At 35.7% G+C, this 16,252-nt stretch overlaps 1 protein-coding gene across 4 annotated transcripts in view; it reads left to right on the plus strand.

Annotated features, from left to right (window-relative positions):
- Window positions 1-16,252, plus strand: part of DYRK1A (dual specificity tyrosine phosphorylation regulated kinase 1A) — a 141,550-nt gene that overhangs the window by 45,533 nt on the left and 79,765 nt on the right. For 2 of the 4 annotated variants that reach the window (XM_054249044.2, XM_078358642.1), the window contains exons 1-2: window positions 8,544-8,630; window positions 10,036-10,128. Coding sequence is in view for 2 of the 4 variants with exons in the window: in XM_035283101.3 (XP_035138992.1) it covers window positions 8,621-8,630 (10 nt within the window). In the remaining 2 variants the exon portion in view is untranslated. Of the gene's footprint in view, window positions 1-8,543; window positions 8,631-10,035; window positions 10,129-16,252 lie in introns of those variants that run through there. The other 2 variants (XM_035283101.3, XM_035283102.3) reach the window with 2 other exon arrangements.

The following is a 16,252-nucleotide window of genomic DNA, read 5'->3' on the forward strand; positions in this document are numbered from 1 at the left end:
AATAAGAGCATGCCCGTGTATATTGATTTGGCAAGTCTGTGAATCAGGTCCCAGAAATTGTGTATTCAGTTTAGTGAGGCCAATGGAATTTGAAGTATAGATGTAGAAATGTTAACATTAACAAATGTCATATGTATTAGGATTATGACAGTGTGACTGATGACATGGTAGTGTGTCAGTCCTTTTTGTAGAATGTCCATTGGTTGAGAAAATTCCAGGATAGCAATTTTAAGGTTTAAGGTTTGTATTTCATCACAAAATACACATTTATTTTAGAAAATTTAGAAAATACAGATAAGAATGACAATTTCCTGCAGTTTCTCTCTTCTGAGATAACTACTGTTTACATTTTGTATGTAATCCACCATTTATTTCCCTGCACATAACTACTTTTTCTCTTTTTGAAAAACAAATATATGTAATCTGCATATTGCTTTACATCCCACTTTTTCTACATAAAGCAGTATTTTCATTGTTGTTATTCTGCTATGCCAATCTGTTTGTTGAACATCTACTGTGATACAGAGATATGAGATCTAGTGATACATTCCCCCAAGTAGTAGGTAATGCTACTGGAGTGAGTATATAACATAAATAATTAACAGAATATAGCAGGAATATATGCAAGTTAAGAGGAGAGGCTACAGTAGCATTCAATGGGATGAAGGCAAATTGAGGTAATCTCGAAGATGGATGGGCAAGAAGGGGCAGATTTTAGGTAGGAGAAATAAGCCGTTATGCAGAAGGGGCTTAAATGTATTTTGTGGAATGTCACATTGAACTGAGTTCAGGGGAGTAAGATAAGATCATATGTTTCTAAATTGTAGAGGGGTTAACTCCAGCTTGAAAGTCCTGTGTCTCAGCAAAGTATTTGTAGCAGCTTACGTACAATGAATTAGGGTAGGGGATAGGGATTTTTAAGCACAGTAGTTTCCAAACTTGCCTGGGTCCAGGATTCATCTGTAACATCCTGTTAAAACAAAACACATATTCTTAGGTCCTTGTCCAGGCTTCCTGAATCAGGATTTTTGGGAGTAGAGTCTAATCTACTTTAGGGAATCTCCCCTAGAGTTTCTGACATAACCATCAGGCCTAGGAGATACTTAATTCCAGGAGGCATTTGGAATACTTATGATGAATTAAGGACTTGGATCAAGTGACTAAAGTGAGCATGGAGAAGAATGGAAAGGCATGAGGGAGTTTGAAAATGGATAGGATTTAGTAAGACCAATTGGAATAGATACAGTCAGCAGTTTGTAATGAAATTACTGAAAGAATGGTAGTGCAGGGAGTAGAGTAGAGATGGGACGTTCGACTGGAGAATGTGTCGGGCAGGAAGGTGATGAGGACTTGTAGGCACAGAGAGTGGAGGCAGGGATAGGGCACTGTAGGCAGCCACCCAGCACCTTGTTAGACTGGATGTTGAGTGAGAAGTTAGAGCAGAGAAGAGAGTTTGAAGTATTAGTTTGGAGTAAACCTTGGAAAATATTTCTTTTGCAGAAAGATGTATACAGAAATGAGTGGAGTGGCCAGGGAATAGAACCAGAGGTTACATCTGAGGTTAGCGCTAAATGTGAAAGAGACGTGGATTATTTGGAAGATAACTAGTGTTGTAAAATACAAGAACATACATTTTAAGAATTTTTAAAGGGTGGGGGGCAGCATTTCCCTGTAATCTCCACAAAAGTGTGGGAGAGAAAGTAAGTAAAACCGAACTCACTTTACTACTTTTAGCAATAGACTCATTGGAAGAAAATGTAAGCTATAATGACAGTGGGTGTTTTTGATTCTCTTCCATGCCTTGTTATTTTTCTGTATTTCTGAGATGCAAGGATAATTAAAAGCAATGGTTTATAAAATGATATATAATTACACATATATAAAAGTATGTATAACCAACTAAGTATATGTATGCATGCGCTCGTGCAAATCAATTATATATTAACATTTTATATATACATTATATATGTGTGTATATATTGTATTACGGAACATTCTGTATAGAAAAGTTGGTACTGTCGGAAAGGAGAGAGAGCAAGGGGTTTTGTAGTACATTTCTTATAAGCTAGTTATGAGACGGGCTTGCAGGCTACTGATTCCACATACTCTTTCTAAATGTCTTCTGTCTGATAGATACTGCTTGGTTTAGGGAATGCATACATAAATGAGATTACCCTAATGTTCAGGTTAGTGAGGGAAACCTTACAATAGGTAACACAAAGCGCTAGATCTCAACTTTGATTCCCAGAGCACCTAGAGGGTCATTGGGCCACGCCTTTAAACTTCCTCTTAAGATCTAGAACTGATTTGAATAATAGAAAGTTTGAGCACATTATGTGTAGGTGACATAAAAGCACATCCTTAAGCAAGCATATCAGTTAAAGAGGTTTGTCTTCATGGCTCTTGATGTTTTCTTCATACCACTTTGCTCTTAGAGTTCCTGTTAGCAGAGGGAAGAAGCAAGCTCTGAGGTTAAAATTCATGCTAGTGAAAATCAGAAACAAGCCACATACCCCCAGTAGGTGTTTGCTTAAAATGCATTTACATTTTTGCGATGGAGTGCTGTGCACCTGCTAAAATGATGATGCAAATAGAAATTGTTGATATAAAGATAATTTTTTTTTTTTAAAGAGCAGAGATTCCAACACCAAACTTCAGGTGGTGGAATTTTATTAGGTTGGTGCAAAGGTGATACGGTTTTTGCCCTTGGGATATTGGGCTGATGGTGATACCTACTAACCAAGACTAAGAATACAAAAAAGGAGAAGAGGATTTTCCCCCCATCTTCCCTGCTATTTCCTCCGTTTTTGAGTAGGGGAAATGGTAGGTTCAGTTTAATATGTCGAAAAGCAGTGACTTTGTAGTCAATTTGCTTGGATTTGAATATCTCTGTATTATTAGTTGTGTGTGACTTGGGATGGCTTCACTTCATCTCTCTGTGCCTTAGTTTTCTCAGCTGGACAATGGAAATCATAGGGGTACTTACTTTATGTAATTATTTATGGGGTTTAGTGGTTTAGAGTATTTATACCAGTGCCCGTTAAAGGTAAGTCATCCCGTGTAGTGAAAAATAACGGACTTTTAGGCTGAGTTCATTGAGGTCTTCTGGGCCTGGAACTTTTATAAGCCCACCTTATAAAAGTTGACTTAATTCAACATACTACGTACTAAAGTAGTTCTTAATGTGTAGGCTTTTAACTAACTTTCCTAGAAATGAGCCTTTGAAACTTAGGTCTGCATATGATAGGGGTATTTCTACTGTTTACTGGATAGAGCAGTCACTTTCTAGTAGTGGGAGTTAGGTTCCCGAAAAGCTGTGTGGTCTGACGATTCATGTTTGAGGGGCTCGAAACTCGAGAATACATAAATAGTTGTTAGACTTGAAGGTCATATAAACCTGTGTAAATCATTGTAAATGTTTTCACATTGCAAAGGTAGACAAAGGACAGCAAGCATAATAGAATATCAGTGGTAGTTTACATATTTTGAATTAGTGACAGGGTACCTGTGCTATTACTTTACACTTACTGATGATAGCTTACTTCCAGAAACTTCTGTTTCTGCCCTTCAGTTTTAAAAATGATTTGTCAGTGCATTATGTATTGTTGCAGGTAATGTACATGTGAGGCATTTTTCTCCTGTTTTCCTCTATTTGTTGGTGTGTCCAAATACTTGGTACCTAATTTTGTCTATTAAGCCCAGATGTGGTCCCAGAGATACTGAGTTGGTTGTTTGAGATAGCAAAAATTTGGGGCCAAACTTATTTAATCTGCTCAGCTTTTAGTTCTTAAACCTTCCTAATTCTTTTCACATAATTGCCTGAGAAATCACGTTTCTAGCCTCTTTAACACATATTTCAGTTATTCCACTTCTAAAATACCGTAGGAGTAGTAAAATCCAAGACCCGTGTTTATAATCCCACATGTTCTTTTACCTTGACCAAGATTTTAATGCAAAATGACTCATCTGCTATTGGTTTTTGCCTTCTTTTCAGTCTGTCTCCTTAAATATATATATGTTTTTTCTTTTTGTTTTTGAGACAGGGTCTCACTCTCTTGCCCAGGCTGGAACGCAGTGGCATGATCAGGGCTCACTGCAGCCTTGACTTCCCAGAATCGGGTGATCCTCCCACCTTAGCCTCCCTAGTAGCTGGGACTACAGGCTGCACCACGACTCCCAGCCAAGTTTTTATTTTTTGGGGTTGAGATGGGGTTTTGCCTGTTGCCTAGGCTGGTCTCTTAACTTCTGGGCTCAAGCAACCCACCTGTCTGTGCCTCCTCCCAAAGTTCTGGGATTACAGGCATGAGCTGCTGTGCCCAGTCTAAAATTTTTTTGGTAAAGGGAAAATACAGCAACCTGTTACAATATTCTGGAATCAAAAATTTTCTGCTAGATGAACATTTGGGGAGAATGAGTATTCTGTTCTAAATTAAAATGCCTTTTACAAAGTAAGTACTGCTAATGAGCTCGTTTCTTCATCTTTAGGATGGTTGATGCAGAGTAGTACGTATAGGGGATAAAATCAGACTTAGACACATGTGAGTTCTTGCATCTCTGTAATTTTCTCTTAACTATTTCAGTGATCCTTAATGAGTGGCATCTTGCCATGGTGAACTTTAATGTGGGACCAGAGTTCACAGACTGTGACCTTAGGCCAGTTAATCTTTCTGACACTCGCTTTACCTGTGGATGAAATGGAAGTAACACTACCTACTTGTAGGGCGGTTAGGAAGTCAAATGTGTCAACGTCTATAAAGTGTCTCAGCCGAGTGGTTGGCACACACATAGTAAGTGTTCCACAAATGTTCATTTCCCTATAATTTTACTCATCATTTTGGTGCAATATTATATTCTAAAGTCTTGTGTTTTTTGGCCTCCCCCTCTTTTTTTTTTTTTTTAAACAGTGTCTGTTTTCTAGGGTTTTTGAGGGGAGTGATAAATGTTCTGGGTGTTTAGGATTTCACTTGAAATCCTCAGCAGATAATTGCTTTTTCTCTGTAATGCTGGTTAATCATCTTATTGGAAATAAAAGAGTTTTTTCTTGTGTGTTAGGCATCAAGCCCATGATACTTCTATTTTCCTTTCGTTTGACTCCTTTGGGTATTATAATTCGAGAAAATCTATTTCTAAAATTACTATATGGAAAAAAAAGTCTTACTTTCTTCTGTCACTTTAATTTGTTAGTGTAAATGAGCAAAAGTTTATAAGGGAGTGTTAGTTAACAGTGTATAAATGTTAGATAATGATGTAAGTTTAATTTATGGAACCTAATTTTAGATCTAGTTTTTCTTGATTTCTATTGTAGCTTTTTTGTGGTTGCTTAATTTTCATGGGCGTCGTCTTAACTATCTGCTTTTTAAGTTCCCAGTGTGCACTGTATTTTATGTTTTCATATGGGCTAAATTTTTAAAATTGTGAACTATTTGAGAATTTATATAACATATAAAATGAACTAATAAAAAACAGCTTAGTATTTTCTCCCAGCTTAAGAAGTGAGGCAGTGCTTAACCAGTACTTTTTATGCTCCTTCTATCATACTTACTTTTAAAAATCTGCTACTTGTAATACTTACCTACTACTTAGTTATTTTGAAATTAGATATAATTTTTAGTTTAGTGTCATTATAAAACATTGTCACATTAGAGAACATATTGCAGCTGCCATTTAGTTGATTAGTTTCTAAGTTAATCCGAACTTGCCTATCATGCTAATGCATTCATTTCAGTCACAGTCTTAACATTTTGGATCTCTGTTGATTAGTATTTTTTAATTTTTTTAAATTATTTTTTACAAATCTTACTATATCAGTGCTTTTAATAGGTGACTTGGTCCCCCCCCAGCCCCCAACCCTGCCTATGCCCCACCCCTGCCTGTGGGATACAGACACCAAGAGACTAACCTGGCTGTAGAAATTGTCTTGTCCCTGAAGATGTGCTATAGATTAATTTTGTGTAGTGATTTTCAAACAATGCTTTATAAGTTTAACTTCAAAAAACCATGTAAGCTCAGTTACTGATTGTTCGTAAACCATCACGTTGCCTTTGGCAAACTGAGCTAAAACATACTGGAAAAGATGTTGAGGGTTATGAGAGGTTCCTGTGGTCAAGATAGATGTTTGTCATTAGCATTTGATTGCTACTCTGTAGTTTGTGAATGGCTTCATTTATGGGAAAAACGATGAAAAATATACTCTATTTTCCTCAAAAAAAAAAAAAAAAAGAAATTAAAATCTGACTGTCTATGTCTAGATGTTTAAACTTCTTTAGGAAGAAAATCATATCTGTAGCTTATCTGCAGAGCACATTCGGTGTGTGGATTATCTGCTTATTGTTATAAAAACTCTGACCTCATGTAAACATTTTTGTTTTTGAAAAATGACCAGCCTGAAGGAAGGATATATGAAATAATCAGTAGAGTCTTTATTTAAAGTAATCTAAGGTCCAGATTTCTGGAGTTTATTGTTACTTAGCATATGATGGTTTGGTTGCCGTATAAGTCAGCAGCAAGTTTTGTAACTCAGAAGAGATCTTTCCGGTGGCCTTTCAGATAAGTAATGGTTAATGGATAATGCCTCAAAAAGTGCCAGAAATTCTGATTTGTGTTTCTTACATTTAGATATTTAAAATAGTAATGAAATAATCTGCTAATTGCTAACCATTTTTAATAAAGAATACTGATAACCTTAATTGAGTATGCTTCTTAAAAAGAACTTTTGTGTCAGTAATATCTATTTTTACTGAAATTGGTGAGGTGTAAGTAGCATTGCAACATTTTCTAGGTGAAGAATATGATGCTGGGAGCCTAAAGGATTTGATTATATATATAGTTCATAGCTGGAGATTGAATTCATGTTTCTTTTCCTATACTTCATGTCAGAATTTTAAAAACTGCCCATTTTAGGGGAAAGATGATTAGAAAATGATGTCCTTTGAGTAAAGATACTATTGATTCAATTATTATTTTTACAAATAGAACTGTTCTGATGCAGTACTCTAGTGTTCTTTATCCATCCATTCTATGCCCCCCTGTTGGATATCAGCTGGTGGTAGGTCTAGTGTTTAATGTAGTACCATAACAGGCATTGGAATTGGAATGGGAGTTCTTCAGGAATAGAGTCTGGAATACAGTTAATGATTTCAGACACAGGCAATTCCTGATTTAAAAATAACTCACATAGACCCCTGTTTCTGAGATTCTTTTTCAGTGAAGTGTCTACTATTGCTGCTATTTGGAGTACAAAGTTGGAGCTTTTAAAGAACCTGGGAGTTCAAAAGTATAAGGAGAAATAAATGAAAAGCAGAAATCTTTTGAGCCCATAAATATAGACTCAAATCTATATTATTGTAACACCACTTGGAATTCTACCAATAAGAGATTTATTTGGGCAAACTAGAATGGTTGTTGGAAATTGCAAATCTTAGCGTGAATTATTTCAGTCCAGTTGGTTTCTTTCTTTGGCTTACCTGAAATGAACTATACTGAGGCAATAAGAGCGTTGTATAGTAATTTAGGAGTGTAAAATAACTTAGGGAAAAGGATTATTAAGCATTATGATTGGGATGACATCATGTGAAGTTTAGGAATTGGAGGCATTGGGAATTGAGAGGGTGCTTACAAAGGAAAACAGCCTATATTAGAATTTGTTTAGAGGTTTGAAGACGTTTTGGTATCTCTTCTGGAGCAGCCCTGGTACCCTTGACCAGGAACATATCTTGGAGTCAGTAGTTTTTATGAGGCTGGCATAGGAACATGGCTACCATATGCAACATCGTTCTATTTAGAATATTCCTTGAATTAACTTCACAGTATCAATTTAAAAGATAAATTTTTGACTCAACTTCTTTATAAGATAGGTTTTAACCTTTACGAGTCTTTACCTCGTCTGCTGTTATCAGTTGGTAACACTGAGGTTACTTTCATTTTCCTGTAAGTTGTTATGAACTTTTCAGGTCATCTATGAATTATCAGTGTAAGCAATAAGTAGGAAGTATTATAAAACAATTGCAGTTAAATAAGAGAAACCACCTGGAGAGCAAGAAGGTTTGTGGACTTAGGGGAGCAGTGTGAGAAGTGTCTCAGAACTTAATTTATAAATCACGTTGGTAGACGGACATGTTGCCTTTCCCTTAAAGTAACTTTGAATAGTAAACTACCATAAAAGTGAATTTGCATTCATCTTAATTTGGGAGCTGATGAAAATTACAAACTGTAGGGTTTTTTTCCCCCAGATAAGTTAAATAATGGAATATTCAGGTTTATTCGATTTCTAGAAAAGGCCTGAAATTTTTGGTGGTAGTAGGCACATTTTGAAACTGTTTTTCTTTTCTCTGACAATTGAATACATTTTATGTATAGTTGATTTTGATTATTGAAGACTAAGGAAAATTGTTTTTAAGTAAGTTTAAATGTTAGGAAACGAATTTTGCACATTTGAAGTAATTTTATCTATATGTCTTGGGATTGTAGTTATGTTAGATATTCCTCAATTAGGGGTAATTGTCTTGCATCATTATTTCTTATCATAATCTGTTTTTCTTCACACAGTGTTATAGTTTTGCCGCTGGACTCTTCCCTCCCTTCCCCCACCCCATCAGGATGATATGAGACTTGAAAGAAGACGATGCATACAGGTGACTCAAGTTTTGAAATACAGTAAAACTATGGCTATGAGAATGTGGGAATCAGTGGTATATTTTGAATGGGGGAGCTTTCTGATAAATAGCAGTTAGTGGGGGAATTGCAGTAAACGCAAAGGTAGTTGGGCTATCTGTTGAACTTACTTTTGAACTCAGATCGATAATCAGTGATTTATAGTGGTGTTAATACAAATACAGCATAGTAATTGCTAGTACTTAGGCTTTTCAAGAGCTGGCTAATATTTTGGTGGGAATTAGAATCTTTCTGATAATAATGTAAATAACACAGTCACCTCTATGGTTGAATGCATGTCTCCCCCAGATCCCTATTAGAGTATGGCAGATCTTTTGTGGGAGTAGATGTTAGTAGGATATCATTAAAAAGACTGACAGTTAAATTAAGAATATTATCCCCATAAGTATGGTTTCTTAAAAAGATATGCTCTGGGATTTTGTTTATTCTTTCCTAGTTACTGATATCCCTGCCTTCCATTTCCCTCCCTCCCCTTGCCCCCCTCCCCTCCATCCCCTGCTTATCCTTTTGTCTTTTGTATTTTTATATAGAAGCAGCACTGTGAAGGCATTTTTGAAATAATATTTTTTGGTTGCTTTATAATTAATTGAGGTGATCTTATACATGGGAAACTGGAGGCTATTCCGTATGTGGCTATGTTCAAATTCCTGAAAATGTAGTGCAGCTAATGTATAAAGTGTTAATAACTTTTGAACTTACATGTTCTTAAATCAGGCATATTGTAAGGCATTTTGTTGAACTAAGTAACTTATATTTGAAACTGTCAGATAGTCAAATGATTATATTTATATACTAATGTTTGAAAATGTGATTGCTAACTGGAAAAGAAGTAATTATATAAATCTTGAATTGATATCTAATAGCTAATTATATCATTTGTGTAGTTTTTGTGATTGGTTTTTATTTTTGGTGATCTGGGTTTTGCCTAGGGGAAAAATAATCATTTTATGATTTTAAGATTAAAAAAAAAAATGTTTCAGGTGTACCACTTTGTATGCAGAAATGTGCTTATATTTGTAAATTAAATTGGAGATCATATAATACTTTAGAGTCATGTGGAAGTCGCCATTTTAAGACCGGTGGTAATTGTCGTTTATGTCAAAGGTGATTGAGCAATCATCTGTGTTACTCATTTGTCATGCATGCACACAGGCTTGCACATGTATGTTTGCCTGTACATATTAGAGGCATGCCAGGTACACATTCTGGCTGAGTTGCTCGCTGATTGTTAAAAGCAATATGATGCTGAAGCTGAATGAATATCACCATCGTAGAAAAACAAATAGGCATATTTACAGAAACATTTTTAGGATTTTATGCACATTTTTTGTTGTCAGATTTTATAAGTTTGACCTTTTGGTGCAGGAACTATTTCTCAGCATTGTCAGCTCCTGGATTGCTCCTTGGGCGCTATACTGCACATTGGCTATACCAAGTAGATGCTCACTTTCGGCTGAGGTCAGTAGAGGAACAAAGTATTTTTGGGGTATCTCATAGATTTATCTATGAATTACTGATTTTGGAGATTTTTCTCTCATGAAATTTTGGAGTTGCAAAGTTGCTATTTATCCTCACAAGAAGTGGAGGGTTTCCAAATAACTCTTTTTCTTGAAAGGCTTATGGCCTCAAAGGAATGAAATAACTAATGAGTAAATACAGTTTATAGTTATCTAGTTAATTTTATAAATGCTAGAACACAAGAAAATTCTACAAATTAGATTTACGATAAAATCCAATCTCTTATTTGGCCTTGTATTTTTTAAAAATTATCAGCATTTGTAGGCTTACAAAGGAAAAAACCCAGGAAAGACGATCTAGCTCTGTAATAAATGTATTAGCCGTTGGTGTATTCCCTTTCTAACAATTTGAAAGCTAATAATTGTTTTTGAACATAAAATTAACAGCTTTCAAAATCATCATTAATTAATGTAGCAGTTTGCTCTTGTATTACTATGCACACATTTATTCAACTGATAAAATTTCAACACATTAAAACTCATGAGTAGATGTTCACTCAACGTTATTTCTAGAGAGTGCTTATGTGCATTTGAAAGCAGGTGTTGTGTTTTCTCCAGGTCTTGTTTTTATCCCCTGGCATGGTTCATGGTACTGGCTCTGTTTTGTTTGTTAGATGTGGTAACTTACTCACCTTGTCCTTGATGAGGCGCAGGTTCAGGGATGCTGGAAAGGACACCGAAGTATGCATTGGTTGATTGGCCTTTCAGAAGTGAAAGCTTAAAAGTAGATTTTCAGGGTAACTGTGAGGTGATTAATATATTAATTAGCTTGATTGTGATGATAATTTCACTTTGTATATGTGTATCAAAATGTCATGTTGTACACCTTAAATATATACAATTTTTATTTTCCAGTTAAGCTGTGGTTGTTGGGGCGGGGAGAGAAAAAACTAGTTTTATTGAACACTAAGCCAAAGTCAGACTTTGATGCATTTAGTCCATGTGTCTATAGGTGTTTCTGTACTTAATAATTTGAGGATCTTTTTGTATGTTTTCAAATACAGTTAGAATATGAATGAGGTAAATTTAGGTTTTCTTTTGATTTTTTGAAGAACAAATAATTTGTTAACAAATACTTATTTGGTTGGCGTTTGCTTTGTAGCTACTATCACAGGTGCTCTGCCTACAAGGATCCCGGAGCTTATGGATAACAAATAAATGAGGCAGTGGAGGTTTTTGATAGAGTTTTAAATCTATTGAATTCAAGGCATGCAGAGAGAAAGTAGAGAGTACTGTCTGGGTAATGACATTGACAATAATGGCTTCCGCTGACTCCTATATGCTGAGCTTATCAAAATCTCTGCATCCCATTCTTCTATTCTGAGCTCCACATTCAAGTAACTGCTTCCTGGATGCCTCTCCCAGATATTCCCTCCTCCCCCCTTCAGTCCTCTTAGTGATGAGTGACACCATTGTACCCTAGCACACCATCATTTGGGGAACCTAGGAACCACTCTTTGCCCTTTTCAATCACAAGTAACCAAATTCAGTTTATTTAAGGTGTAGAGTCACTTCTGAGATTAGACTTGGGAAAAGCACTGCTTTGGAGATTACCATGTATATATATGCACATAAAGGCTTTTATATAAAGAAACTTGTGTAAACCAGTATTTCTTCAGTTTATTTGATTAAGGGACCTCCCTCCCTTTTATTTTTGATTTATACCCATTAATATCCTATGGAACATGATTTGGAAAAATGTGTTGGAAATAGAAGTTGCTATCATTCTTTGTTTTGTTAGAAATAACTTCTTTAACAATTAAAAAATGTTTAAACAATAGTGATACTAGCCACTTTAAAATGTGGAATAGTTCCAAAGCATACAGAACTATCACTTTTTGAGGAAGAATAAACATGGAAATTTATTTTTAAATGTGCTGATTTGTTCATATTGTCTTTGTCATAATTCTTATGCATTCACTATACACACAAACTCTCATGTATGTGAATTTAAGTACTGAAAACCATTTGTGGCAGAGTTTTAATTTTAGATTCTCTTAACTCATTTTAAAATGTGAATTTTGTAGGACAAAATTTTCATATTTCCAATGATCACAGAAATGCGATGTATTCATTATAGAACAATTAGATTCCAGCAGTCACAGAAATGGGGTGTATTCATTACAGAAGTGTTAGAAATCAGATCTGTGAACTACAAAAAACTCAACTTTTATTTTATTTTTTTGAGATGGGATTTCTCCATGTTGGCCAGGCTGATCTCAAACTCCTGACCTCAGGTAATCCACCTGCCTTGGCCTCCCAAGGTGGATCCAAAGACCCAACTTGTAAAATCCCATCATGTGCAGGGTACACTGGGAGAATGAAGGGGCATGTACATTGTGATATTTAGGTAACTGTTGCCAGTTTGCCTCCGCTTGGAATTGTTCTTGTTTGTGTGTCTGATCTTTCCTTTGTGTATTCATGTCTCAACCTGAGCAGTTTGATTTTTTTCTTACTGATTCAATGAAATTATTTTTCTAGTAAGTTATAAAGATAGTGGATTTGCTTTTGCTTTCGTGTTTTTACTTCTCCTTGTTTATTAGGTAATATAAAATCACTGAAAAAATTCAGAAATTTATAAATATATATAGATAAGTCTAAGAAAACATACCAGTTATATTGTCCTCTACAGTGTGGCACATTCTCTTCTAGGTTTTTTTTTTCCATGCCATTTTTAAATTAATTGAGATTATTTTGAATATTCAGGATGATGTGGTCGGGTAAGATACATTTTATACTCATATTGACTAACATGTCATAAATGTTTCCCTACATTGTCAAAAGCTCACGGTGGTAATCTGCTGTTACTTTGCACTTGAAGCAAATCCAGGTTACTCAGACTTAGAATGCTTTTGAAGATCAATTGCTTTTTAGATATTTATTTTAAAGTATAATTATTTTCTAGTTAAGTAGCTCTTAGTTTTAGGCATTAACTTGTTGGTTTTTTTGTTTTTGTGTTTTGAGATGGGGAGTCTCGCCCTGTCACCCAGGCTGGAGTGCAGTGGCACAATCTCGGCTCACTACAACCTCCGCCTCCTGGGTTCAAGCGATTCACCTGTCTCAGCCTCCCGAGTACCTGGGATTACAGGCGTGCACCACCATGCCCGGATAATTTTTTATATCTTTCTTAGACATGGATTTTCATCATGTTGGCCAGGCTGGTCTCGAACCTCTGACCTCCTGATCTGCCCGTCTCAGGTACTAATATCTGTGCATAATATTTGGCTGTAAAATTATTTTCTTATAATGGATTCCTAGGAATCATAGTGTTTGAAAAATTTTCAGACCCTTGATAAAACTTTTCAGAAAGCTGTTTGGTAATATGTACCACTCTGTACATTACAAGAAATGTCTCTTAATTTATTTTTCTCAGCATTGGGTATGATATTTAGAAATGAATCTTAATTCAGCAGGCAAAAAAGAAGAATCTTTTATTTTGGAAAAATAAAGTAGCATTGTGTCTTTCGTGGAGGAGATATAAGTGCTTTAGAAATGCGTAAAGTAAAAAGCTACTCTTCTTTTTCAGATAGTTTAGATTATTTCTTTCTAGCAAGTGGCTTTTATTTAATTCTTTTATGGCACTTGCACACGTTGTTTATTGGTTTTTATATCCAGCTAGTCTGTTAGTTCCTGAAGGTTAGGGGGTTATGGCTTAGGCTCTTTGTGTGCCTACTGTCTGGCAGGATTTCTGGGACACAGGAAGTGCTCAGCAAATACAGAAAGAAATTTTGCCATCCTAATGGCATTTTAAATGCCTACAAATACATATATTAATGCTTGCTTTAATACATTTCTTCAAGTGGTTTGAAGAGTTTCTCATTATTTTCCATTTTTTTGTTTTGTAGTTTAATTATTTGTTTCTAAGTGGAAGCTATTAATAATGATTCCATTATATATGTGTCATATGAAAGAACATTTGATATTTATAGAAAAGATGATAGGAAACCTGAGGTGTAAGCCACATTGTAAAATTGAATTTCTTACCTTAGTGTCTTTATTTAAGACCCAGGTAAAAACAAATACATTTATAGTCATGATAATGGATTTCAGGTATACTTATTAAGTGTACCTTGAAAGAATGTTTGACATCTACGAAGATGGCAATAGAACATAGTTTAAAAATTTTCTCATTTCCCCCTAGTTAGAGACAGATTAACTAGGTCATCAAAACCAAAATGTCACATTCAGCATTTGCAAGACTAGGTGAACAGCATCCCCAGTGACTCACATACAAGTAAGGTGAGAGTAAATGTCTGCTAACAAGACCTGTGTGGTATCAGCATTTGTGCAGAAGGAAGCATGAGGGTGTCTGATGGACTTGAGAATAGGAGAACCCGAGATAACCAGCAGAGACTCACTGTAGTGAGAGACTTGTGGCAAGTATGTTTGAGAACAGCAGCTGGAACTGGAGATAGTTTTGAGTTCCCTGGAGGACACAGTAACTTCTGAAGAGAGGTTAGAGTCATCTGATCTCAATGAACTCTCAAAACTAACCAGCTTGAGCTCCCTTCCCAGTCAAAGCCCTACCCCAAGGAGACATGACTGGGAACAGAATCCACATTAAGCAAGATGGAGACAATGAGGGCAAAGGAAAAAAGGTCACATGAAAGTGGGAGAAGATAAAAACACAGGAGATCTTATTCATGAGTCTGTTTTTTAGTAATCCTTCATGAAAACAGAAAAGAACTCTTACTGAAGTCAGAAAAGCTACTCCTCTTTCCCCAAAGATTTTTTATTTTAACTAATTTTAAAAAAATAAAGTTAAAACTTTATTTAAAAAATGAGCAATAGACAAGGATCATAGTCAGATTCCCCACAGAATTTTTATAAGAAAAAAGTATAAGGAGCAGAATATTACTACTGCAGACAGTGAAAGAATGCCAGAAAGAAATGTCCACGAAATAAACGAAACTATAACCTGTTTCAAAATAAACCTAGAGAAATTTAGAAAATGATACAAATATTAAAGCACAATGTAAATCTGAATTAGGAAAAATTAGAAAACTGGTTGATAACTCAGGAAAGAGATGTAAAAGATCATTTAAAAAAATGAAGCCTGAACATTAGAGTGAATAACACAATATAAAATTTCTCAGAAAACTGTTTAAGATGAATGAACAAGGAGAAATGAAGAAAAACGAAGCATTCCAGAGAGTGACAGTTACAGACAGGCAAAGAAGTTTCAATATTCAAATAATAGGAGGATCTGAAGAAGAACTAAAGCAATGAAACTTAAAATATAACTCATGAAATTTTGTTGAAATTTGCTTTGCAAACTTTTTTTTAAGAGATGGGGTCTTGCTTTTTTGCCTAGGCTGGAATGCAGTGTGGCATGAGCACAGCTTACTGCAGCCTCCTGGGCTAAAGCTACCCTCTACGTCAGCCTCCCAAGTAGCTGGGACTACAGGCATGTGCCACTATACCTGGCTAGCTTATTGTTATTTTTGTAGAGATGTGGTCTTGTTACGTTGCCTAGACTGATCTTGAACTGCTCAAGACTGGCAAAATATACTGCATAGAATCAAGTACTGAAAAAGACACTCAAGATGTAAATATTTGTTTTGTTAACACAAATCCAGATCTGCTTGTATAAAGTTAAGAAAGCTTAAAAAACATTGTTGAGTGCTTGCTGTTTTTGTAACCTACTGGTTACAGCCAGCTCTTTTCTCTCCTACTGCTGGTAATAGTATTCGTAGGCCATTTGTATTAGTCCCTTATTGCACTGCTATAAAGGAATACCTCAGACTGGGTAATTTATGAAGAAAAGAGATTTAATTGGTGCATGGTTCCACAGGCGTTAAGCATGGCTAGGGAGACCTCAGGAAACTTACAGTCATGGTAGAAGATGAAGGGGAAGCAGGCCTGTCTTATGTGGCCCCAGCAGGAGGAAAAGAGAAAGTGGGAGGTGCTACACACTTTTAAACAACCAGATCTCATGAGAATGAACTCACCATCGCGAGAATAGCAAGGGGAAAGTCTGCCCCCATGATCCAGTCACCTTTCAAGAGGCCTCTCCTTCAACATTGAGGATTACAGTTTGACATGAGATTTGGGTGGGGATACAA

Source organism: Callithrix jacchus, chromosome 21 (genome assembly GCF_049354715.1).
Source record: "Callithrix jacchus isolate 240 chromosome 21, calJac240_pri, whole genome shotgun sequence".
In the NCBI taxonomy this organism is placed as follows: domain Eukaryota; kingdom Metazoa; phylum Chordata; class Mammalia; order Primates; family Cebidae; genus Callithrix; species Callithrix jacchus.